The sequence below is a fragment of the Sardina pilchardus genome, chromosome 9 (genome assembly GCF_963854185.1).
Source record: "Sardina pilchardus chromosome 9, fSarPil1.1, whole genome shotgun sequence".
Taxonomy (NCBI): Eukaryota; Metazoa; Chordata; class Actinopteri; order Clupeiformes; family Clupeidae; genus Sardina; species Sardina pilchardus.
In genome coordinates, this window is record NC_085002.1 from 18486326 (window position 1) to 18514173 (window position 27848).

Here is a 27848-nt window from a genome sequence, read left to right on the forward strand (position 1 = left end):
GAAAACATGGAGGTGTTTGGTCGCTTCTAACTTCATATCTGTTTGGATCCTAATGAATGAACTGGACTAGCTAAGTGCTATAAAATTAGCGCCGTGCGCCAGAACCAGTGAGTGCACGGCACACATTGAATCGTGAGAGGTATGTATCAACTCGTCTTAGTTAAGGGAATAACGAAGTTTAATATGAAAATCACTTTGCCAAGTGATGTCCATGATCCAAAAACGAGACACTTTGCCAGTAGCTCTGTGGCTGATAGCTCTATTATTCTTCATAACCACAACAAGGGAGAATAAGATGGACAAAACCGCATTTTTTTGCGTGGAAGAGTCTTTTCAAACCTCTAGACTAAATGCTCCTCAAAATGGAGATTCAATACAGATAAATATTTGCAGTAAATAATGCAACCACAACGTCTTAGAAAAACTGACATGGTGTTTTTATTGGCAAGGGAAACCCATTTTCCCACAAATATTTACTGTTATTTGTGTTGCTGGCATATGTTGTCTGCGGTCGACGAAAAATGAAACCATTCATTAAAAACAGTGACTTTCCAAACTATACTTTCCGGCATAGTCCTCTTGATTATTCTGACCACATTTCAAACACGTGAACTGGAGCTTTGCAAAAGGAAGGCCAGATGAATTTGGAATGCACAATATGCTTATGAAATGGTTTTTGATTCAACGACCAATTGAGGATAATAAGGAAAAGAGAACAATAGCTCTGAATAAACCTCAGGGTGGGTTGGTTCAGTCTCCTTTAGTCACTTGTGGCATTTGATGAAGTGGACTGAATCATTGTCTTTAACGACCTAATTAATTAGTAGCCTATTCCGTATTAATCTAAAAAAAATTAAAAAAAAACAAGACACAGATGGCTGTCTCTTGCTTTGACTTAAGTGATCTATTGCCAGTGAAGTCACTGGAACCATGTGTGCTTTGGCTACTCATTTTCCTGTGGAAATTTACGGCATTGTCCTGGAGAGCAGGACAGAGTTCACAGATCCGCAGAGTCTCGCACAGTTTGGCTGGACACATAGTAGAATAAAATGGCATTGCATAACAACAGTGACAATGAAAACCATCTCCAGCCTTAATAAAATGCAACCACTTCATTGTATTTTTGACTGACCTTTTTGAATGTCATATCCTGTGCTCTTTCTCTCTCTTCTTTTTTTCTCTCTCTCTTTCTTTCTGTCCATATAGGCTGCACAAAGTCCTTTAAAAGCCCTTGGGTTGGTCCCTTAGTCTATAAACTGTACAGAACTGCTTTAAAAATGAATACAATGTTTACAATTTAAAAATCTATTTAGAGGGAGACTGTGGTTCCATCTAAATGGTAGAGAAGAAGTGAAAGGTTACAGTGTGTGTGTGTGTGTGTGTGTGTGTTTTGTGTGTGAATTCCTACGCACACATGGTATGTGTGAGTGTTTGTTTATGTGTTTATGTGTTTATGTGTTTATGTGTATAAGAAGGCCAACATCTGCCCTTGTGTGTGTGTGAATGCCTATGTGTTCATATCAGTGTGTGTGTGTGTGTGTGTGTGTGTGTCAGAGAGAGAGAGTATTGGTGACTGCCTGTGCACATGACTCTGTGTACAAATGTAATTGTGTATGTGTGTGTGTGTGTGTGTGTGTGTATATGTGTGCATGGTCGCGTGCGAGCGTGCATGTGTGAAAGTCGGTGTACAGTGCACACTAATGCCTGTTTTCTCTGCCGCAGAGACGGCGCAGGAGGGGGGGCGGGAGGATGTGGGAGGGCGGGGCAGCGGTTGAGAGTTCTCTGACCGGGCTGTCAGCAGCGCAGCCAGGCTAGCGTGAGTGCCACGGCTAGCACGGAGACGGGCACGGCCCCGGGGCTGGGGCTGGGCCTCAGCCCCCCCGAGGAGGCCGCGCGGCAGTGCTCGCGGTTCTGCCCCACGCAGGCGGCGTAGGCCATGACGTGGGGGATGTAGTTCTGCTCCTTCACGCCGTGGAGCAGGTGGGCCAGCGGGCCCTTGGAGAAGATGGCCACGTCCTCCCCGCCGTGGGTCTCGTAGCTCAGGGGCACAGCCGACTGCGCCCGGTAGTTGTTTTGCTCTGAGGGGAGAAAGAGAGAGAGAGAGAGAGAGAGAGAGAGAGAGAGAGACAGTGAGCAGGGGAGCAAAAGAGATAAAGAAGATGGAGAGATAGTGAGAGAAAAGGGGGGAGAGAGCGAGAGAGAGAGAGAGAGAGAGAGAGAGACATATTTAACCAATGTGTTCAAGAGTGAAGGAGAAAATGGAGCTGCAGACATGGATCTGTTCAGTAGAACTATGGTATCATAACAGGAATGTTACGGAAAATGACTAAATCACTTCAGGATATTTGTATTGCTCAGAATGATTAGCACATCAAATGACATGACGCTAGGCCTGATAAGCAGTGGAGCATAGAGTGTATCTGACTCTGATCTGATTATGAATAAATCAAGAGGAGTACTGGAGCATTATCGGAAAATGACTGATTTTTGTCTTGTAATGAAAACAAGCTCACAGACATTTTTTATGTGTTATTAATGAGATTTCCAAAGGTCTAAAGATCTTTATCTTTAGCGTTTGATACATTTGTTTAGCTATTCCGTGCGAAACATTCAAGCGAAGAATTATTGAAGGTAAGATATTTATTCATCCTCACTGCCGCCCTGTTCTACAGAGCTTCTCTCTGACTCTCCATATACAGTAGCTGCTTATTCGATGAGGCAAACCGGCTTTAGACATCCCACACACTGATGGGCAGGTGACACATGCCTGTTATGGTTTTAGAAACACGGCTGAAAGGGTCAGGGGAAGGTCACGAACGAAAGAGAGGCAGAGTTCATAGCGTTCAGAGACACATGGGGGCGGCATGTGGGCTGTTGCTTTGGTTCAAAATGCCAGCAGAGGCACCCTATTTTTATTTCTCTCCCCACCATAGATAAGCAGGTCTTCTGATGTTAATGGTGGCAGCCCTAAGAAGATGCATCTACTTTCTGTCTGGCTTATGCACCCTGTTTTATGTCATAGATTAAATGGCACATTGAGTTACTGAAGATGTGTCTTCATCTGATATATTGCAATATACTAAATTCATATCCATGCTAAGCAGTCACTGATGGACCATAGGGTGGGAGAGATTCTTAGGCCAAAAGGGCATCACAAATCATAGAGTGGGATAGCTTTATAGGCCGATAGGGTGTCATGAATCATAGCTTAAAATATGTTCATATGCTGATAGGGTAACATGAATCATAGGGTGGGGTGAGTGCATCTGAAATAACCAGTAAAATCTTCCCTACGGCTTCAACACTTCCAGGGCAGGAGAGACTGAGGGCCCTATTCTGATGGTCTGAAACGTACAGTATGATCTGAGACATGCGGTCTAAGAACATTTACGACATGTCCAGTTGACATTTGCTATTCGAATGCCAGCCGCATTGTTCACAAGGGTTGTTCTTATATTTCTTGATTGGTCATGGGTGCGCTTTGGTCATAGCAATCCATTAAATCAATGAGAGTGACATTTGTCATTCCTTTAAAGAGCAAAAAGCGCAAAATTAGTTTAAATTAGACGAGTGAGCTCACCTCTGCAGAGAGAATCTGTGCGAGACCGTGCATGGAATACCAGGATTTCACCATAGCTTGCTTTACTAAAACGTGTGTGTTACAAGCAGAGTATAGTCTCGATAGATACATCTGCACTTGTCTAGACCTTGAACTCACAGCCTACTAAACAACAAAAAAGAGTGACAATGTGTCACTACGTCACAACTACTGGCTGGAGGGCAAGACCATCACTCTCCAGCAATGAAACCCAGTAAACTAATCAAGGATTTTGCCAGGACATCGACAGTTTTACTATGTGAAGTTGGTGTTAGTAACCACCGAGGAATATGTGGGGTTTTTTTTTTTAAACGACTTGTCAAGCTGTAATTTGCTAGAGGGTAGGGTGTACATACTCAGATGAGGACGGACACGACAGAACAGATGTCACTTTGTGTATAGCTACAAAACATGCAAAAGTTAGCCATTTCTGTCAGCATTTTCTTGCCCTCCATGTATCCATGGTAGTCATGTGGCTGCAAAGTATGAACTGACTGACAAGGGGATACAGTCAAAACACAGCCTGAAAATATTTTAATGTTTAGTGGCATTAAAATAGCAATTGTTTAACTATGCTCCTGACCACTCAATGGTGTTTTTTGCCCCCAACGGCACTTTCCAGGCAGCACAGCCTAAAAGGCACTACCTTTACCCTATTCCTAACCCTAACCCCCTCAACACTCATCCTACCCCTAAACTGAGGGGAGTAGTGCCTTGAAGGCAGCGCTGCCTGGAAGGCACCGTTGAGGGCAAATAATACCAAAGACCGCTCCTGACCACACCTACACACCTATTTTTCTCATTGACATGCCCCTGGGTGTGCAATGTGCACCTGACAAATTGTGAACCCGAGCACTTGGCAAAATAATCATAAATGCGCGGGGTGTAAGATAGGAACCAGACTTGCGCCATGCTTGGCGTCACGATGCCCTGGGTGTAGGATAGGGCCCTAAAAGTGTCAAGTCAGCAGAGACACCAGAAGATGGGTGATGAGGAGAAACGAGGAAGATATGGGTGGTTGTGGTCGAGTGGTTAGGGATCTGGTCACCTGAAGGTGAGTTCGATCAGGGGCCACCACCATTGTGCCTCAGAGCAGGGCGCTTAACCTCAATGTGCTCCACAGATTTCGGTAGGCTAGTTAGTCTGTAAGTCGTTTTTGATATGAGCAGCAGCTAAATGACGACTAATGTAACAAAAAGATGACGTACGGTAGTCCACTGTGGAGACGTTCTCTCTTAGGCCGTTGATCAGCTTGTATCCTGGGCCATTCCCATACAGGATGGACGTGAAGGGTTTCTGGTCAACATCACTCATCATTGGAGCCAATCCTATTGAATAATACCATAATTATACAAGGCAGCACAACATGTAATGAATCCAAAACTTAACCACAATGTTCTAACAATGCACTGGAAAAGTTCTAATGAATTTGATACAGTTGTGGCTCAAAGCACTATTAAAGATCATGAGGTCTGGGCAAGAAGACAAACATTCCTAAAATGTGAAAATGCAATGTACTAGAATTTCCTTAAAAATGGCTAACCATCTGGCAGAGTTTCACAATTAGAAACACTGTATTAGGAATTTACCAAATATGTTGTTCCCCCTTGGTGTATAGCCTCCGAAGCTGAAGACATGGGAGTGGTCCGCCGTGACTACAGTTAGGGTGTCGTGGACGCTGGTCAGAAGGCCTGCCCGGCCAATGGCGCGGTCCATTTCCACTGTCTCATGCAGCGCCTGCTTGGCTTTGCCGTCATGGTGACCATGGTCAATCCGGCCCCCTGTCACACAGATAATAATTAAAGCCACAGTTACGCAGTGTTGTACCAACTGAGTATTTTTCAAATGCTGACGAGGAGCCAGTTACATGACATCCTGCAGCTAATAAGTACTTTATAAATAAATCCCTGAACATCCATAACTCATGTACCTTTGGAAATGAAGAATTTTTTTATATAATTGTATTATATATACTGTATTGTGTGAATGGAAATGGAAATGCATCACCCACCTACTGTACAAAACAACAATGTCTGTGGAAGAACATGATTCCTTTCAGATGACTGTAAGTAACACATAGTATTTTTTTTCTCTCTCTCTCCCTCTCTCTCTCTCTCTCTCTCTCTTTGACAAAACTGGTTGAATACTTAAATGTATTCAAGGATAATATGAACAGTTTTTCACTCCTCGTTCCCATAGCACAAGAGAAGGACATCTGGCATCATGTCAGACTACCTCAGGGATTTCATAAAACCTCTCCTCCTATAATAAAAACTGAGAACAGTACAGCTCAGAGTTGAGCCTTGCAGGGGTATGAAGTGGGTGGGTGATTTTTCCATTTCCAAAACGCAAAGCACCAGGATCTATATCTAAATGAAACACGACATTCAAGAATCAATAATACCTTGAAAACTCGTATGTTAAATCATATCGCTCAATCACAAACCACACACTATTGTGATGAGTCAAAAACACGCTTTTTGTAGTTACAGTGTCATATTACAGATTAGGGAGCCATGAGATGTGATAACATTTGCTACAAAAGACTAAATACATACATTTACTGTGAATGTACTGTATATATATACTGTATATATATTATATAAGAGAGAACAGAGATAACATGCACAGTACTGATTCTCACTATGCGTTCTGTAACACTAAAAGGACATCTGATATCGGACCGTCAGACTACCCGGGGATTTCACAAAACCGCTCTCTTGTAAAAAAACAAAAGTGGCGACTGAGAGGAGTGCAGCTGAGAGCTGAGGCTGGCAGGCGGCTGAACACAGCAGATGATTTTTCATCACAACGGGAGGCAAACAGTAGGCTCTCACCCTCCACCAGCAGGAAGAATCCGTTCGGGTTGTTCTTGAGGATTTTCAGAGCCACATCCACCAGCTCCGTTAGCGACGGATCCGTCTCTTTGTTTCTCTCCAGGTCGTACGGCAGGTCAGAGGGTTCAAACAGACCTGTGAATGTGTGTGGGAAGGAGAGAGAGAGAGAGACAAAGAGAGAAAACGAGAAAGAGAAGTTTAAAGAAAAAGAGACAGCAAAAAAGAAGATAAGTAAGCACTCAGTAAACACTAAACAGTCACAACATAAAAAGTAAAAAAGGCATATTCCGATGAGAGAAAAATTACTCACCGAGAACGTGATCCACCTTGTTGGGGTTGAGCGAAAGAAGTTCTTTTTTGTTCCAGACATAGTGGGCCCTCTATAATTGTTGAAAAAGGATATACTGTAGCTTTCACACCAATATTCAAATTCAATCCAGAATTACTCAAGTTCAATTCACACCCTTTTACTTATGTTGCCTTTTCACTCATTTCTGCCTCTTCGCTCTTTCCCTCTTTTCAAACCTCTGTTTCATTGTTATGCAAAATACCCTCATTTATACTCTTTAATGTGTTGCATTGTGTTTAGATAATGTCTTTATTGAAGATGGTCTCTCAATAAGGCTTTACGGTTGGTTTACGATCGGTGATTTATGATTTATTGTAAATGGTAAACGCAGGCTAAGTCTCAAACAGTAAACTGCACAGAGTCATGATTGTTATTAGACGTGGGCTGCTGAGCCTCCTGACAGAAGATTCTCCTGGATTCGCTTCCTTGATCTCAAAGTCAGAACCTGACACAAAGTCTGTTACACTAAAACATACAAACGCAAATTATGCTAACATGGCCGGTACCAACCATTGTACAAACCCAGCTATGACCAGATGGAAAAATACTGACCCTGGACCAAAACAACGATATCTCATTTGGCTCATATTATGGCTAAGGCCTCAGAGAAGTCTCCTTGACCAACCAATCCTACGTGCTTGTGACATACAGTAGGCCTAGGTCTCCCTGATTCATGTCCACATCTGGTCAGCATTTAGTCACCACCAGGTTGTATAATGATATGGACCTCTCTGCGTTACATACTATACCCAGTAACATATGAACACATTAGAATACAGTGAGAATACCCCAGAATTCTACACATGTAAGTCAACAGGGTTGTTTTAAAAAGATTCTCAAGAGTCATATCTGAGAGCACCAATAGATGTTTCTAAAACATTTCTGGTTCCAGCCTTTCAGTGTTTTCATTTGAACTTCCCCATGGCCCAGATTACAGTTTAGCACAACTCCATGCTTTCAAACTAGATGATTGAACGTCTCCTATCATGCATTTTGAAAGGTAATGCCTTACAAAGGCACACACGTGTTACAGTAATGATCTCATAGAAGGTGAATTGTGGGTAATGTTTTGTCGAAATGTAATATTTACTCAGAGATTGAGATTTAACTTCTAGCTTTGCAGGGTTTCTGTGGGATGTTGCTCTTTGACTTTGTGTAAGCCATTTAAAAAAAAACTTTGATGACCAGGCTTCTTCCAAACTCTGGTTCTACAGGCCGATGCCTTGAGCGGCTCTTTAAACATTCAATTTGTTTTGGCTCTTGATAAATGATAACTTAAACACACTATTTCATGCAGCTTGCTCATTGTATTTCACCGCATTGTTACCATTAGCCAACTAATAGCTATGACCATTCTCCATATATCCATCTCTATTAAAATGATCATTGCATAAACAGATTTGACAACCTCATACATTCTCATGTTTTGCAAGAATCAAATACCATGCAGTGTTTTCTTTGCATTCAATTTCTTTGTGTTCTATGTGTTTCTCATAAGAACTGTAATTCCCAAGACCAGCATTGGACTATCTGGTCATTGGCACATTGCGATGTTAAGATTTCCCAGTGTATTGCGATGGCCATTGGCCATGAACCCAGCGCAGCCGAGCCTGAAGATTTTTCACACTGATAGTGAGTATTTGAGCCCTCTCTCCCGCATTCAATTATCTGGGCTGTCACTTGCCCTTGTCATCTCTCTCCCTGATATTACCAAGACTGGGCTGAACATACACTTTTGGATTATCTCGTCCCAAGTTTCCAGAGAGCAGGGAGCAAGGCATTAGCTGTGGAATGAAATGGAGTCGCTCATTAACGGGAGTGGGGTTGGGCTGGGGGTTAGTAGGAGGGGGGGGGAGGGGGGGGGGGGGCTGCTTGTTAACTTCATTTGGAGCTGGGCCAAAGCTGTCGTGTCTCCAGCGCACACCGCGCAGCCATCTGGGTCATCTGACCCATCTCTCACACTCACCAGTGGGATAGCATAAGTTAGTTATGTAATTCTAAACTCAAGTGAATGAATACAATTTTCTCATTCATGGCATGCTAATGTATGTGACAGTGGAACGCCAGCATTCTAGGCTAGGCAAACTCTGTTTGATCTGCCGGCGATGTACACATCTTCTGGGCCCAATCAAAAACTAGCTTATCCAAAAGGCGCACCTGGATCGTTGGTCTGATTGGTTGAAGGACTATCCAAATGTGCAGTAGAAATAAAGCGCAGACTCCCCAGACTAATGTTCGATCTTATAATATTGTGCTTAGTATGGTGATGGCCAGACCACCAGCACTTAGTACGGCACCAGAAATGATTTGTTATGTGAAATAACAGTATATAAATAAATGATCATTTGATAAACTATTACAGTTAATGAGGTGAATTGTTTTCTGGTGGTTAAATAGATTGATTGTTATTGTTATAGGGTTAGGCGAGGCAAGAGAAGTTTATTTATATAGCACATTTCATAGTCTATTAAATGTGTTTTACATAAACAAATGCAAATAATACAAATAAGTTAAAAATGTAAAAAAAAAATTGACATTTGACCAGCTAGCAGAAATCATCTGCAGACAGATGATTTTCAATTAGCTCAGAGAGTCACTTTGGCAGTCTGTAATGATGCTCATTACCCATGCCATTGGAGCTGAGCTGCACCAATCACATCGGTGTATCTGATATAGGCGGGCCAGGGCGAGCTTAACAGAAGAACGCTGCTACATCCCAAATCAGTCAGTAAACAGTGGTCAGTGTTATCCAATTGCATGCAGTGATATTTTCAAATGCATACTTGGTGCCACCCTTTCAGGTTTGCCCATTACTCATAGCCAGATCATAATTTTTTCTAAATGTAGGTCTGGATTTCCAGGCTACCTATCACTCACTGCTGTCCAAAATAATCACTAGACAACATTTTTTTGTTGACTTGACATTGTAATCACATTGTTAACAAGAATAAATTCAATAGCCCTTTGTACAGTAGCAACAGCCCATTGCATAAATTTATGATTCATTAATGCTCAAATAAATTGTTGAGGGACCATTAAGTATTGTAACATCATCCCAATAAGCCTACTAAGGCTTCATTTAGAGTTTATACAGTCTATACAGGCTACAAAATGAGCAGATACTGTCATCAGTTCAACTCAAATTTAATAATCAAATGATAATCACATTGGAGAAAGCAAAGATGTTGTCATGTTAAAAGGCATGTGTTCTGTCGATTGCATGTGTTACGTTCAATGTGTGGGACTTGAGAGCCCTGTTTCACATCAGCAAGTGTGTGGTTGAAATGGTAACAACAAGAAAATGGGTTTTGTTCCTCTCAGGAACTCTATATCTTGAATAAGATCATCATGGGTGTTGCCATTTCTGAGAAAGACCAACACAAATTCTTTAAAGTATTTTTTTGGCCTTTTTTTTATATAGGACAGTGAAGATGTAGACATGAAACAAGTGGGAGAGAGAGATGAGGTGGGATCGGGACATGACCGCAGGCCGGATTCGAACCTGGGTCCCCGTGGGCACTCAGACCCGTATATGCTACGAGCGCTGTGGCCTGCTGCGCCACAGCGCCCCCCAGACCAACACAAATTCTGACTGGCATTTTTTATTCACAGATAGCTTATGGTGATGTCCATGTCCCATGTCAGTGCATGTTTTCATGCAGGCAGTGTGTGGTGTGGTGTATATATAATGCCCTGTATGTCTGTCTTTAAGGTTAACAAAAAATATATTGCTAATGTGTCGGTAATTGCATGAAGACGTGACAAACAAAGACCATCTGGAAAAATGGTGCACTATGTACAGGGCCTCCAAGAGATGAAGTCAATATTTCTCGATTTCAGATTCAGATCAGTAATGGCTAGCTGTCCATTCCTGAACATCATCCAAGAAACTTTTTTTTTACTGATAACATATCAGATGTTTTTACTCTGGTGCATTCAGAGAGAGAGAGAGAGAGAGAGAGACAGAGAGAGAGAGAGAGAGAGAGAGGGCAAGGAGCAAGGAGGAAATAACGATCCAGTTTAAAAAAATGTCATCGCTTAGTCTAGGATGAAATTGTTTTGGTTACTGTTTACATGGTGACACTGAACCATGATGATCTGGCCACAACCCAAAACGGCAAGACTAGAAGAAAGTACAGCAAACATGGAAATGGTGCATGGCCAAGTTTTAGTAAATAGAAAAATAGAATAAACTTTTGACCTCAATGTCTGTACTTGGCCTATAACAATGCATAGATTTTGGTTGATATCATTATACTTATGGCAGTGATTTATCAATCAATGTCATCAGATGAGATCAGAATAACACGAAAAGGAGTAGAACAGGGCTATTAAGTGTACCATCATGGAAAAAATAAACTAAACAACCACCTTTGCATTCATGAGAGCGCCAAATTCTGTCACAATGATCTGTTCACTTATGCATAATGCGAACCAGCCCGTTCCCTATCACTGGGGTAATAATGAAAACCAACTCATCACCCTGACAGTTGCATACATATGCTTGCCTATACCTCTGCCCCAAATGCCTACTGATAAACAGACAATGCAAATGCCTGTGTCACTATTGCGCTGGATGAATTGAAGGAGGAAAGAACTGCAGTTTCTCCAAAATGTTCTAGATTCAAGTTGCTTTCACCTTTGGGCTTTCCTGCTCAAAAACAACAGACTCAAATGTCTACTATAGCAAATGTCTCAAAACAGTTGTGCCCCATCCATCTTTGTATGATCTCTATGTAACCTTCACATCTGCTTTTCTAATGACGTATTTCTTTTTTACTGGCTTGTGTGACCTTCTCTTGTCTTCCTCTTCTCTTCCAGGTTTATTCAACAGGTTATTCTCACCACAACAAGCCTCTTGTCTGCTTCCTTGTCCCTGATATACTCCTTTGACAAATTTCACACTGTTCAGACCTCCACAGTTCCCGATAAGGATGTCCAAGAATTTTATAAGGATTTTGCCTTCCAACTTTCCCTTACAATGTTCCTGAATCAGCTTTGGGGTATTATGTAATCTATCAAAATCACTTCGTTTTTATTTTTATTACTCACTGTATCTTTTATTTTATTACTCACTGTATCTTCACTATATGGCAATAAATCTAACCTTGACCTTGACCTTGACACAGTTAAGCACAGTTAGCAGTTGTAGTTCATCCACACATTTACAAAGCATGTGAGAAACAGAACACATAGGAAACCATATCAGGCAACATCATTCAAATAATGAAACGCTACCATGGCATGTACAGTGTGATGTCTGAGAGCAACCAAAAACAATCAAAAGCAGTGTGAGGCCAGTCTTTAGAGAGTCCAGCTGTCCACCATTGCTGCCTTGGACACTGATGTTCTAATAATGTGTTTTTGTCCCACGGGTTGCACTCAGGGAACTACTACAATGTCCACACGGTCCAGCTGCATTCCGCAAATCAAGAAACCTCCACGCAACCCTCCGTGTTCCTCCCTCTGTCTGCCAATTGCTGACAGCAGGGGGTCGACTCCTATGGTGCCTCCTGCGTCAGACAGATGTCGACAGAGGTGCTAACAGCGTCTCTCAGGGCATTCCCAGAGTTTAGTCTGGTGTGGCCAATTGAAGAGAGAGATGCAGCACTTGAGAAGTATGCAGCATATGAGAAGTATGCAGCACTAGGCTTCCCCATCAGGCAGGCCAGTGAGGCAGCACTCTAAATTGTTCCTAAAATACTGACCATCCGGGAACTACTGGAGATGCTGTTTTTTTCCACTGAAAAGAGGAGGCATCCAGGTTTTAACAGTCTCTGTAGACAATATAGATATCTGCATTTACTATGACTACACTAGCCTACTATGAGGGCAGATATTTATGTTTTTTTTTTTTAAGAGCCAGAAAACTGACCGGATGAACTTATCTCTCTACAGCTTTTGCAGAGGGGCCAGCAAGGACATCAACCCAGAGGCTGACTAATAAGAAAAAAAGAAAGAAAAGATCAGAAATGAAACTGCAATTGTTTTTGCTAGTCTAGTGGGAAACAAAGATGACTGGGGAAGACCAACTACAGTAGAAGGAAGAAGAAGAAGAAGAAGAAGAAGAAGAAGAAGAAGAAGAAGAAGAAATGCGATGCAAACAAGTGCTCACCTTCTCTTTCATCCTCTCTTTCCACTCGTCCACCAGATTTCTGCCATCCTTCCGGGTGCCCATGTGCAGTTTGTCGTTGGGGTATTCTACATCAGGCGTGTCCTTGGGGAACATGTATTTCCTCCCTCCACCCATAATCACCTGCACATCCATGTTAGAAACACCCAAGAGGAAATCAATCAAGCACTGCTCTGGCTGAATAGTGGTGGCATGCTTATTTGTAAGTATCAATTGTTCATTAAGACACTGGTCAGAAAGCTTTCTTCCAATTGGCTGAATAAAACAGCAATTTAATAGCATGCTTCTTGGAATTAAAAAAAAAAAAAAAAATGCTTCTTGGAATTTGAACTATCTGGGTCACTCGGTATGATCTTGTTTACTTGCGAGCGCCAGAAGTCTAAAAGATGCATGATGTGGAAAAGGGGACTCACATCGATGTCTTGAATATTCTCAAAGAGCTGTCTGGCAATGTCTTTGCAGCCGGCATCCACCGCCTCTTGGGGCATCTCGCCGTCGGAGAACCAGTCTCGGTCCACGCAGTGAGCATACGCGGCGCTGGGCGTGGCATGATTGATGCGCGTTGTCGTGACAATGCCCACCGACTTTCCTGGGAAACAGTTCTTGTCTTGTTATTCACACAGACTGTGAATCAAAACGGATTGAATAATTATTCAAATAGATTACGTACCCTGTCACATCATGAGAAGTGACTAAACGAATATAATGTGAAAACTTAAAATGTGAGACATGCGCTTTGCTAGCAAGCCTGATAAATATAGCAATTGAAATGTAAAAACAGCACCTATTTTTAAAGCTCTGTTCCTGCTGTGGTTTCCCCACTCATCTGGGCCAACAGCAGTCATTTGCTAATTAAACTCCGGCATCCAATCCAGAGTTATGCTTGTATAAACACATTCACAACAGAAATATGAAATGATGACAGCTCGCACTATGTGGGTAATCGTCACTTGCTATGCTACCATCATAGGTCTTTCAAACATGCCTGCCAGATCCTGACAGATAGACCCCAAAAGATATATCCCTCTCTCGGCTACTACTGACAGAGGTCCTCTGAAGCATCTGGTGTGCCAGATCCAGTGAAGATGCTTGGTGCTTTAGTCCTGCAGCCAGTCATGTGTTTGCTATTATGCTCACTGCTGCTCATTCCTGTCATGACTGTCATACTGACACGTCCTGACTTAGTCCAGCGCAGTCAGGCCCCGATCTCAAAGCCTGTTATTTTTCTTTTTGGAAAATGTTGTTACCTCCGCCTACAAGGAGGTTACGCTTTCATCAGGGTTTGTTTGTTTGTTTGTTTGTTTGTTTGTTTGTTTGTTTGTTTGTTTGTGTGTCTGTTTGTTTGTTTGTTTGTTCACTAGAAAACTCAAAAAGTTATTGATGGATTTCAATGAAATTTAAATACATCCAGGAGGCGGGTTTTCGCTCTCTGAGTGCTTTTCTAGTTTTAGATGCTCTTTGATGACATATTTTGGAAAAGAGTTCAAAGATACCGTACGCATATCCAAAAGTGTGCTGGACGGACAAGCAGATGTCAGGAAAGAACGATAAGTCCTTAGCGTTTTTTTAATGGTATATCACCACAGATTTTGGAGGAATACAGAGATGTAAAGTAAATATGTAGATAAGCTTAAGTATAGTGAGTATTTAAGTCATTTTCTGATCAAATATCAATGTTTCTACTCAAGTGTGGGCCTCAGATACTTTATACTACTCTGGAGGAGTGCAAACAAGTGAAGTGCACACTTATTCTCTACCTTTTTTTCATCGTCTTTCAGACTGGTTAATGAGAGTCTGATTCCAAACACATTCCTCAGTCCAAGGCATTGTTACGCTAATCTCTCACCTATTCCTGAACGATTTCCAAACACTAGAATAATCTTTTATCTTTTTCAAAAACAAGTGATCAACTTCTTGTGGAATGAATCATTCATGTGAGGTGTGTGGATGAATGCCAATTATTTCCTAAGTCCCCTGGCTACAGCTTCGATTTTTCTCCCCCTTCACAAACAAACCTGTTCCTTCAAGATAACTTGCTTACTTTAACAGAAAAAGAGATTACTCTCTCTCTCTCCACTGATGCTACAACAACATCCCGCCATACGTCCCTTCTTAGATATTAGTTTATATCACACTTTATATACCACCACTCAAAAGTTTGGAGTCACTTGAAGTGTCCTTGCTTTCATCATTAGTGTTGTAAATGCCGATTGTCAGCATCCAATCATCCAACATTCCAAAGGGACATTCTGTTTGTAAACGCAAAACATAATCTGAAAACTGCTCCCTTCGCTAAAAAAACATGCAACTGATCCCAGCTGGTATTCTGCCTATAATGGAGTGAAATGAAAATGTGTAAGTGACCCCAAACTTTTGAGTGAGTGTGTGTCAGTGTGTGTGTGTGTGTGTGTGTGTCAGTGTGTGTGTATATACTAATATACTTTCTAAAACGGATATATCCAGTCCTTGATTATGATGCCGTTGTTTATGTAAGGGATAATCAACGACGCGCCGTGCGTTTACTAGGAAAATAATGCACGTTTGAAGTGGTAATAAGGTCCCAATGCCGCTTATACCACTGCTACTATCATTTTCGTCTATATTGCCGCTGTCTTAGATACAACATTGCTGTTTTTACCGTTACATTCACATTGGCGAATTAATATTCAAGTGTGATAGCCCCAAAAAAATGAACTAGGCTACTTCATAGCCATGCGTATTAATGCACGTTCCAAATAGCGCATCACAATAGGACATTAGACCAAGCAGTGGTATAGTCCAGCATAACCTCACACCTTGAGCATTTCGTTCCATAGTAATGCGCTACCACAACTAGCACTAAAGTTAGAGGGGCTACGTCTCATGTGGCTGGCTGGCTGGCAACCATTCATATGGAGGGAATATATTTCTTGGCGGAAAAATGATTATCTATGAATACATCGTTACATTTTTCGTTGCTGTGCCCTTGTTTCATGAAATCTTTCTAGAACGACGTAATAATCGTTTTAGAAAAGCAATAAGCCACTCGAGTCCGTGGTTTATACTGAATTTAGAACAGCTAAGGGGGTTTAAAGGCACTCCGCTTCGCGCCGTGGCTAACAACGCCTTAGCTGTTCTAAATAACAGTATAAACTACGGCCTCTCGCGGCTTATTGCTTAAATACATGTACAGCATCCAGGGCTGTCTCACCTGCATCTTTGGCCCATTTGAGGATGGAGGTGACCTCGTTGCCTTCAGTGGTGTTGCACTGTGACCTCACGGCAGCTGCGCTGACCCCCAGAGTGCCCTCGTTGGCCTTGACCCCGCAGAGGTAGGCCGTGGCAGTGCCCGCGCTGTCTGGTACCTGGGCATCGGTGTTGTAGGTCTGCAGAGGGGAAGGGTCAAAACAAGTAAGTGGCTTGTCTCTGCAAGGGTCAGGGGAATAGACACATGTGTGTGTGTGTGTGTAGGTGGGTGGGTGTGTGTGCATGCAAGCAAATGTGTTTGTTTGTGTGTGTGTGTGTGTATGTTTATGTTTGTGTGTGTGTATGTGTGAGTGTGTGTACTTTATGTTTATGTTTGTGTGTGTGTGTGTGTGTGTGTGCGTGTGTGTGTGCGCGTGTGTGCATGTGTGTATGCATGAGTGTGTGTGCATGTGCGTGTGTATGTGTTTGTGCATGCGCGCGCGTGTGTGCATGTGTGTATGTAAGAGTGTGTGTGTGTGAGTGTGAGTGTCTGCGTGCTTGTGTGCGTGCGTATGTGTGTGTGTGTGTATTAGTGAAGCCAAAGCAGCCAGAAGGATTAGTGCCCTCACGTCGACAGGGCATGCATGGAATGTCCGGAGCGCAAGTGGAATGTGTGTGGTGTATGGTGTGAGTGTGTGTATGAGTGTGTGTGTGTGTGTGTGTGTGTGTTGGTATATATCCATGCATGTGTGTGTGACACATTCACTGTGTCCATTACTTAATAGATCACTTATGTATTCTGACACAACTGCATGTAAACAATGACAATTGCATAACAGATCCTGTCTCCATGTTTTTCATGTAATGATCCATCCCACTGAATACACAACAACCATAAGCTGCTCATTCATGCCATCCCAGTTTGAGTGTAAAGTCTCCCGCCTCAGTGAGCCATTAAGTCACTTCATGGCAGGATTATGGGCACAAAAAGACTGGCACGGCGCGATGGGCAAAGCTGCAGCGGGCGGGCGGGCGGGCGGGCGGGCGGGTCCAGACCTTGGACAGCGCCACGTAGGGGAATTTGTCCATTTCCATCTCGTACTCTTCCCCGCTCTGACCGTTCAGCTGGCCTTTGAGGATCCGTGCTGCCGTCACAGTCGCAACCCCCATTCCTGTGAGAGACACACACACACACACACGCACACGCACACACACACACACACACGCAAACAGACACACAAACAGACACACAACCATACACACACACACACACACGCACGCACAGACACACAAACAGACACAGACAGAGACACACACACACATACACACACACACACACACACACACACACACACACACACACAGACACAGACACATACAGTTACAGCATAACGGAAGTTGAGACAGTTTCAATAGGCTGCATTGTCACCTGCTCTCGTCACTGCAGTCATTTCCAAAGCTACTTCAGTGCTGAAAGGACGCTGACATAACAACCTCATCCTTGACCAGCATGCTTACAAAACATTTCTCCTGGCTGCAACCTTGCTGTAGATGCTGCCATTACAAGTCCAATCAGAGGGGGTTCTCATTCAAAGATTAGAATTGTGCAAAAGTGCAAATACTTCAATACAATCTCAGGGTTATTCCAACAAATGTCTGTTTCCAACATATTTTCAGGTACTAGTGCAGTGGACATTCAAACATGCTATTCCTGTAGAAACCCTGTTCCATGCCTGAAGGTATAGGCCTGCTTTAAAAAATAGGATAGGGAAAAACATAAATCCAGCTATAAGCATTCAATAATGAATACATGTATATTATAATGTAATATATAATACATGTGCAGTGAGCAGATTTTAATCATGGATGCATGTGACATTTTTTACAAAATGCCGCAAGTCTAACAGCTTTTTTGAGTTTTGAGTCAAGGCTGCAGTATACAGTATATGTTCAGCCTATTGAATTACTTGATGATAGAGAAGACAATTTTGTGGAATGTTGCATCATCATATTAAATTTGCAAAAGATGTGAAAATCTCTGGTAGCCTATAAGTGACATTGCACTCTGTCTGCCACTCGTTATCTGTACCTGATCATGCTTGCATGGGTAGTATTCTGAAATGTCACTACATCCAGGACCATTATTGCTCATTCAATTTGGGACCTTGCAGTTGGAATTGTATTGAAAAGTCTAGACAGTCCAAAGTATCCTGGGCTATTCAAAGTGTCAGTTTATTGCACATAATAACGGGGCAGAGGCTACAGTAGAGAGCCAATATGTGCTTCTTTTACTGATATATTTCATTATATCTTTTGCACTTCTTATTCAAACAATGTCAAACTTGGCCCGTAGCAAGACACCTGCCAAGTTTGAAATCGATCGGACGAACGGTTCAACAGATATGCGGTTAACACACACACACACACACACACACACACAAACACACAGACAGACATTTCTGTCATTTATAGAAAGATATAAGCAACAAGTCAATTATTTAAATGTCTCTGGACACAAGTGATTTGATGAAAAAGGAATTTGTTTTTTTAAAGCACTTCATCTCTTCAATAGAAACATTGTCTGGCAAAGGTTAAAAACGGCACGCTTGTCAATGTAACACATTTAGCGGCTCAGCGTAGCATTGCTTGTGGTAAACAAAACCCCTCTTGGTTAGCGTCTGCTCAACTGACATGCCAGTCAAATCTAGTCATGTGGAAAAGGCAACAGCAAATACTGAAAAATGCATGACAGGCTGACATGCATGACAGGCTGACACATGACTTTGATCCTTAAGCCCTTACCTCAGCTAACTGCAGCGGAACTACACAACATAAGTTTGCCAACACAAAACTTTGTCTGTGACCCACATTTCTTAAATGCTGACAGTTGACTAATTTGATGAAGACTCACTCTCAGCGTCACTCGACACAGCTTAACGGTCGATTCTAGCTCTGCAGTCGATTCTTAGCAGAGATTCTGCTGAGACCTTAAATGGACTGTGAACTGACTTTTTTACGGTTTACATCCTACACTCTCAGAGTCTGGCTTCTGAAACTAATGTTGAATTCTCCATGGATGTCATGTACATAGAAATGAGAACGCAGAACAGGGCACTGATGTGAAACAGTATGGCACGCTGTTTACTGTGCTATTATTACCTTCCATTACATTACACTACATTATATTATATTACTATCCGTTCAGGAAACATGACTGTGTTTAAAGAGACAGATGTGCATACCGTCCCCGAGGAAGAGGATGATGTTCTTGGCCACCTTCGTATTGAGCTCCTGGAGCTGCAGGGCTTGCTTCAGCGTGCTCTGTGCCCACGTGTTCCAGTATGCAGGGTTCTTCTCTTTGTCTGTTGAACAGAGTGCACACACACACACACAAACACAGATATACACACACACACACACACACACACACACACACACACACACACACACACACACACACACACACGGGCACACACACACGCGCACATGGGCACACACACACACACACACGCACATGGGCACACACACACACACACACACACACACACACACACACACACGTCCATGCGCATGTGCCCACACACAAACATATTTAGGACATATCCCGGAGCATGCTTAAAGGAGGGGGGGCATGAAAATGAAGATAAGAATGCAGACCTTATTCCTTATCCTGTGATGCATGTGACTGCCTAAGCCTCTTAACAACCCATCACAACCACAACCCCCACCTCAATTGCATGTTCAAATACATCCCATGTATGTTCTTACCTCTCCATAAGACAACCTAATCTCCTCAAGACAATACAAAACAATCAGTGCACTTCCTCATTAAGATTGATGTAGAATATAAGTGATCTTACTGGGTTGTGGCACTTAAATTCAATCTTCAAAATCAAAATTCAAATTCTTCCATCATGAAAATTAACTATGTATTCTATGATAATGCTGGGCAAAAAAGGGTAACACTTTAAACCTTGTGTTATAAAGACTTTATCCATCTATATTATACATCATCCATCACATCTGTTTAGGACAGGGTTACAGCACTATTATGTAATAAACTTCAAGAATACTTTTATACAAAAAACGGTAACACTTTACTTGACGGGTTCGTTCATAACACATTCATAACAGCTGTCATGAATTGCACATAAAGCATTCATGACACTTTCATGAAACATGACTCAACATTCATACCAACCCTTTCATGAACAGTCTCTGACCTCTGAATGTCAGGGTAACTTTTTATTGAAAGAAGTGTGGCCTTGTCCTTATTCGTCCTAACTCCCATATCCTGCTTTTGCAGGTACATCTGTTTCCCTTGACGCACATAAGGACAATGTTGGCAAAAATGATCATTGCAAAAGCAGTGCACGTATACATAAAATATTGGCAAGTGTGAGGCAGTGCACGTATACATGAATAGTTGGCAAGATAACTGTGAGACACACCTAAATGTCCTTAACAATGATAATAACATAATAATTTCTTTAACAAGTTTTCAATGTTTTGTCTTCCACATTCATGAAAGTGTTGGTATGAATGTTGGGTCATGTTTCATGAATCAGTCATGAATGCTTCATGTGCAGTTCATGACAGCTGCTATGAATGTGTTATGAATGAACCCGTCAAGTAAAGTGTTACCCAAAAAACCAATGATGAATAATGGCCATGCAAAACTGTTGAAAAACTTAAGTGTCTCAGCATGTGCTACATGAGTACTATGATCTCTCTGTGAAGTCCTCACAACATGTCAGTGACCGGTGTTGCATGGGCGCCCTTTAATCGCGACGTGACTTACCAGGAATATTTTTCTTCCCAACGCTATGAACACCCAGGGCCATGAGGGAGCAGAGGAGTAGAGTCCTCACCAGCATGGTGCAAACATTCCGATGTGCCATTGTCTCCAAAGGCAACTGTCACATTCCACAACCCAAGGAAAGGGGAGTCCAAAGCTTGTCCTGAGCAAAAATAAAAAAAGGTCCAACAGAAGTATAACAGTGTTTAATGTTTGTCCCAATGAGCATGCACAGGGGTTATCATACATAGTGACTACAGTGTATGTCCCAAGGAGTGAGAGCAGTAGGCTTCCTGTTAGGGGACATTACCTTGGCTTCTCATCATCAATTTACATCAGCAAAAAACTGTTTAAGCAATCATGGCTTCCACCCAAACTGGCTGCAGTCTTAAAATGTATTTGTATCATGTTACAAGTCTCTCTCGTGGTCTACAGTAAAAGGAAACAGAGACTCGGTGGCTTCCCATACTGAGTAGGAGAAATGGATTGTCTGGTAAGACAGTCTCTGTTGTGGCGGGAACACTCTGGGCGTCTCCCCAGAGAGAGTGGGGCTCTCATGGACCCCCATGGGGGGGTTGGGGGGGGAGTCATGCGCTAAGCTGCTCTCACCTCCTCCAAGGTCACTTTAATGGGATTGACTGGCACAGTGCAGAGAGCTTTAACAGGCCTGACAAAGCCGATTAAGTGGACACCTCCACCCAATAGGGAGAAAGGTCCTTCAAACTTTTGGTTCCCTCAGCATTGTCTACAGACATTTTTATTCACAACTCATCAGAACTAGGGCAACCTCTCGAAAGATCATAAAACAGATGATAGAACTCAGTTATAAATAATCCTATTAGAGCTGTGTAATACGTGGATGGGGGAATGAGGGGAAAAATCTATTTATGCAATAAATGTGACATATTTTTTCGCTATAATCTTGTTAAAAAATTCCTCTGCTGTTCCATTTTCAGACATCTTTCAGACAAGAGAACCTTCTCAGCCGGCAGTTCTTCTTCCCACACATCACTACTTCACATAGCCTAGTTTCAATTTACTCCAGAGAAAGCTTCAGTGAACATGCCAGAAAGAAAGTGTGATGCTCATAGGACTACAGATCCTTGTCGAAGACACAGATCTTCTATACGGAACGCTACTTACATGTCTAAAAACTTTCCATAATTTCCCAACAATTAGCCGCGGCTTATACATTGATTTTGTGAAATGTCCTCAGCCATGCCCATGATGTTAATACACAGGGGCAGTTAATATGGTATTAATACGGTTTTGTTTCTTTCAACTTGCATAAAACACTGTTGTGCGGTTTATAGGCTTACACAATGCGGCTAATACACAGGAAATTACTGTACAGCTAACCACATGCTGGACTACATCACAGTGCTACAAGTTTGTTTAAGTTTGTTTGCATGTTTAAAAGAGAAAGGCTAATTAATGGTCAATGGCTCGTCCAGCTACAGTATTACCGAGCCAACGCTGGCGCTCATGCTCAGAAGCGTTGGGGTGTTCCGACGGGCAGAACGCCAGAGGCCAGTCTGCAGGTGAAGAAACAGAGCAGCGCCAACACGACGAGGAGCAACACGCCTGACGCCAGAGTGGTCAGCACCACAGAACCGGTCTCCTCCGACATGTCGGCCCCGCAACCACCAGGCTCCTCTAAGTAGCGGAATAGCGGCTGGCGGTCTAAATGAATCAATCTGGTCCGACACGCTCAGTCCAGTCCAGCTCAGTCCAGACGAAATGCTCCTTCCAAACAGCCGTGTCTGTCTGAGTAAGTACACCAGGTGGAGGGTGTTGGAGGGAGGGTGGGGGCCGTCTCAACAGGGGTGTGTCCAATGAGGTGCTTCCTCCAAACAGGTGTTGTCTTGCTGATAAGGTTGAGTCCAAATTTCGGGCGGAAGAAAAACAGCGCGGCTCCTGAAGGCACTGCACCCCCTCATCCCCCTGAGAGCCAGAGCCGTCCAGGACATGCAGACAGCACAAATCGATACCCTGAGAGCAGACTGGCCTCCCTCTAATCAGTCAGCGAGAGGTGCATTTGCCCCCTGTGGGAGACGGAGGGATTGGAGAGCGGAGGATTAAGACTTAACAGCATCCCTGCCTGTCACAAACAGAGGCTCCCGCATCTTAGGGCGGCTGTGTGTGTGTGTGTGTGTGTGTGTGTGTGTGTGTGTGTGTGTGTGTGTGTGTGTGTGTGTGTGTGTGTGTGTGTGTGCGTGTGTGTGTGTGTTTGTGAGTGTCATGCTGACCTCACACTGCCGTGGATAAACAAGTTGTGTTGCAAACGGATCCGGACGCTGTCCACCCTAATCTAACCACAGAAAGCCTGCCTTGAGCCCTCCTTTAACTCTGAGCAGTGTGTGACTAGGGAGTTTGTACACAGGCTATCAGAGTTTATTTGCCAGGTCAGCGCAACTGAGAGTGCATCCTGTTCTCACAAGGACATGTCTGCTATACATCAGCGTCTCTGACAAACAAAAAACAAGAAATATGAGCGGTATCCTGAAATGGCAATAAACATCTTCAAACAACGAGTGATGAACTACAGACATCAACCCAAAATAGACATGGTGAGAAAAGACAGCTCCTGTGGATATGTGTCAGCATGAATCTCAGCGTTGGCGTCTCAGCATCTATGCCGTTTCAGTGGTGACAATTAAGTCAGTCAGATGAAGCTATTCTACGACTGCCAAGCAGAGGTTTGTTCTGGTAGAACTCCTCCCCAGGAATATGTGTAAAGCATATGGATTTCAAAATGCCCAAAATGCACAAAACACAAAATCGAGGCAAACGGATGAGGGATAAGAGGTGGCCTAGAGTAAAAAGGTAAACACATCTAGAGCGGTTGAATGAATCTGATACAACCAAAATATTGACATTTATGCACAACCTTGTAGGCCTACACAGTGGCTATCGAAACTCTGCCTGAGCCCATGGTTGCAAACAAAGGACATTCCAAGAGCTTTGCTGCCCATGCCTAATGCTGTCCTGAGGCATCTCAGGCAGTCCTTTTAGGACACGTCTATACGAAGCAGGGCATTCTGAAAAAACGGATATTTCTCCCTCCTTCGTTTTTAAAAATAATTCCATTCACAGATGACAAAACCAGCTGGAGATGGGTGGAGTGAACATGTCGAGCAACCAGGTGGTCAATCGAATATTTCAAACAAACAAGGGGAGATCACCTCACAATAGACCTTTAAAGTTTGCCTACAAAACATCTTTGAGATCCGGTCTCTTGTGATTTTTCCTATGGGAATATAACATGGGGTATTTGAATTATCGCACCTGTTAGACTCTCGCGGGGAAGTCTGAAATGCAGACGTTTTGCTCTACACACTTTTGTCCTCTGCCTTCGAGTGGCTCTTGTGATCTTCGGCATGATAAGACGGCAAACTTTCATTTTTGCTACCCCAGAGATAACTTGCAATGCAACTTGCCATAGGTAGTTAGTTTCTATTAACAACACCCAGATCTCCTTATATGGGCAAAGATGGCAGCTTTGGCTCTTTTTTGTAGGTGAACTTCAGAGGTCTATGAAAAAACGCGGTTTATCCCGGTTTACATGCTAACGTGAAACCGGAGTTTTCCCAAACCTCTGTTTTCGTGTGATGAAAGGCCAAACCGCATGCAAACATATGCGATTCTCTTACGTGTAAACGGGGTCGAAGGCAAGTCCCTCCACTTAGCGGCCATATTGCAATGCGTTTTGCACTTATCGGGCATCTATATTGGGCAGAACTGCGCGTCACAACACCAACTTCGTTCCAGCTGCATGATTGACATGATTGGCACGATCTATTCACATGTCAACATTTGCCAGAGGAATATTGGCGGCGGAATATGTAGAGGGCTTCCATGTTAGCGTTACGAACTAATCCCATACATTCTATGGGAGATAGAGTATTGTGGCTCCGCATTACAAAGTCTCTGTCTCAGGCAGTTCGGCTTTTCTCCCAGTGTAGCCTAATGCTGCTGATCAATTGAGATGGCGAACGATTTAAATAAATAGCTCACTTTCATTTAACAGACTAGCCTATAAAGTTATTTAACTGACAGCCAAGTGAGAGATTGTCTAAAACCCTCTGCCTGGCAGGAAGACTGTAAGTTCCATATTTTTGTCACACAAAGGTTTCTCACTTCCTAAGTGTTTCCATTGTTTTTTCTTCTTCTGTTATCTATAAATATTTGTGTAATTCCTATTCTCCTGTTTCAAATTCAGTGAAAGATTGTGTACCCACTAGGCAGAAGGGTGGTGCACACATCCAAAAAATGTAATCCACAGGTGCTAGAAAACAGTATCAGATAAGAGGATGCTTGGTCTGAGCACTGTTTTTTACTCCAGAGGTAAATGTATTAACTTATAACGGCAAAGTTTTGATCACTTCGGATCTTCATTGAGAACAATGGGTGAGAGAGATATCCCACACCAGACCAATGAATCAGCATATACTGTAGTATACATTCAAAAGGAAGACATAACTCAAAAGAGCACCCTGGAGGGAGCTCAGGAAACACACTGTCTGAACGTCTATGGAAAAAGAATGTGTTTGTTTTGTGGTATAAAGGTAATAGTAGTGATGGCCCAAAAAACAAATGTTAAGACAGCTGAAGAACTGACTGTTTGAGTCTGCAAGAAGGAGAAGCACACTAAATTACCAAAGACTCCTCACTCCTGGACATAATTCAATTCTCACTGAGAAGACATGCACTCTGAAATGTCTGAAAAAACATGCCCTGTGAATCAAATGTCTATATTCAAGTAGGCTACTCAAAAAGTCTGTTGTCTGCAAGCAATTACAGATTCATGACATGCTTGGAGGCTAAACCATTGAAGAGGCTGCTGTCAGCTGCTAAAAGGACCAAGATTAAGGAGTGTAGTGATGCCAGTTGTGAAAAAGGTTTTTGCCCTGGACCATAAACACTTTTTAGGCTATGAAAAGGCACCATTTAGGACAGCTGTATGGTCCATCAGTGTTGTGGAGATCTATTGAAACGTAAACTTAATGAGGGGGATTCTTCCAACAGAGATGTTTTAAAGAGGGCACCATGCCTAAATTCAATGCCATTCACACACAAAGGGTTATTATCTATTTGTCTTTATGTGCATGAGGGCTGAGCGACAGAGAGAGAAAAAGAGAGAGAGAGAGAGAGAGAGAGAGAGAGAGAGAGAGAGAGAAAGAAAGAGTTAAGAGTATAACTAAGAGTATCCAGTGATCAAACTGTGTATCAATCACATTTGCATTACTTGGAAAGGAACACCCAAATCTGTGCTAAATGTGATTAACTCTGAATAGAATATTTATATTGAATATTACATAGGAACCTACAGCTAATATTGCTAGTGTGCATGGTAGTACAACATAAATCATATCACCCTCACCCTATATATTGCACATTCTTTTCATGTCATTGTTTTCTGTCTCTGGTCTCCAAGACCACCCATCGCTGCACAATGCTCCACTGCCACCCTCTTTATCCACTTCTCCTTGGCTCCGCAGGAGGAAAGGCATCTCTGTCGACCGATAACTTGGTATAGGCTAGATAAACTATCATTCCACGATGGCACACTGCCAGCTCACTCTCCTCCCCCATCAGCAGGAGAAAATTAACTTTCAAGTTAGGTCAATTCTCTTCTTTTTGTATGGCTCAGTCTGTGACCGAGTCGTTTTCAACCGAAGACGCACACTAAACTGAATAGGCTAAATTAGGCTAAGTCCAAAGATAATACAAAGTGATACATCTCCAGCGAATACAGTTTGAACTTTTAAGTTGTTTGGTGGTAGTTATGCTTCGGTTAATAAAATTAAGTTAATATGGATTCCGAGGAAAAGAAGAAACACCGAGACCCCACCGATTTGAAAACATCGTCAACATATAGAACAGAGAGAGAGACAGCTCTAGCCTACTTTGGATGCCATCTCCAGTTTTCCACTACGAAGAAATGATGCTAAACGCATGAGCATCTAAGACAACAGGACACATTGTTCGCAGCCTGAGGGACAGAGATCGGAAGTCTCTCGAGGACAGGTGGCCACTCTAAATAGGTTTATCTCAAAGACAACAACGCGGCTGACAACAATGTCCCATTGAACTGGCCATTCACTCCCTGTCCGATGCCAATAGCCTGTCTTGTTATAAAGTCACAGTGAAAAGTTAAACTAATTCCAAAGGTCATTTCTTGATACAGGCAACAGCAATACGCTAAATGTGATCCCTTGCTTAATATTCTCTCATTAAAAATAAAGTTGTTTTTTTCAGCTTTTTTTTTTAATCTACCGTGGTAATTAGGCTACCGTACACTACCCTATGATTAATTTGCCCTGACAACTTTGAATTAGGCTGCTTTGGCAGCTAACCTCACTGTCGGCATTCTAAAATCCATTAAACCACACTGAAAACCCTCGCGTAAAGCAGCCTCGCCAAAAGATAGCGACGTTCTTTTGCAGTCATCCAAAATAATCAGTAATCTGACCCATTATCCTTTCATAAAGGCCCGTCAAACAAATGCTTTGGTTTACACAACCACAGTAGTATTCATGCGTGCTGAAATCAAAGCTGTTGTCAGTGCCGGGCTACAACGAGTAACACGTGAAATGTGAAGAACTCAGCTACTTCTCATTGCATCTTGCCGGTGCTACAGTAATTCGTGGTCATTTCACCAACACATAGCATATGCATATCATGAACTTTAAAAAAAATATATATATTATATTATAAAACCTTACAGAAACCTAAACAGTTTATCTGTGTTACATGTTAACATTTAATGACCTACTCACCCGTGCGCTTTTACGCTCCTGCAAGCAGTCTCTTCAGAAGTGACAAAGGAGTAACCACACACTCTGCGTTCCTCGCGTGTCTATTGCCAATGCTTTTATAGTGCTTGCAGCCCTTGCAGTGCCACACAGGGAACATAGCGGTCAGGGGAACTCACAATGGCGAGGCTCTACCAGAAATAAGTAAAC

The 27848-nt window shown here is 42.7% G+C and overlaps 1 protein-coding gene across 3 annotated transcripts; it reads right to left on the bottom strand.

Moving 5' to 3' along the window:
• Positions 1-419: 419 nt before the first annotated feature.
• Positions 420-27788, bottom strand: alpl (alkaline phosphatase, biomineralization associated). Of its 3 annotated transcripts, none has more exons than XM_062546078.1 (12): positions 27663-27788; positions 20884-21043; positions 19325-19444; positions 17139-17254; positions 16108-16282; positions 13331-13506; positions 12900-13040; positions 6746-6815; positions 6436-6570; positions 5188-5379; positions 4807-4926; positions 420-2078 (listed from the first exon to the last, which is right to left on the bottom strand). In XM_062546078.1, the coding sequence occupies exons 2-12, from the start codon at positions 20981-20983 to the stop codon at positions 1795-1797; spliced, it is 1629 nt and encodes a 542-aa protein (XP_062402062.1). In that variant the 5' UTR covers positions 20984-21043; positions 27663-27788; the 3' UTR covers positions 420-1794. The 3 variants fall into 3 exon arrangements, with proteins under 3 accessions (XP_062402062.1, XP_062402063.1, XP_062402061.1); XM_062546079.1 differs by lacking the exon at positions 27663-27788 and adding an exon at positions 26264-26374; XM_062546077.1 differs by lacking the exon at positions 27663-27788 and adding an exon at positions 22347-22485.
• Between the last annotated feature and the right edge of the window lie 60 nt (positions 27789-27848).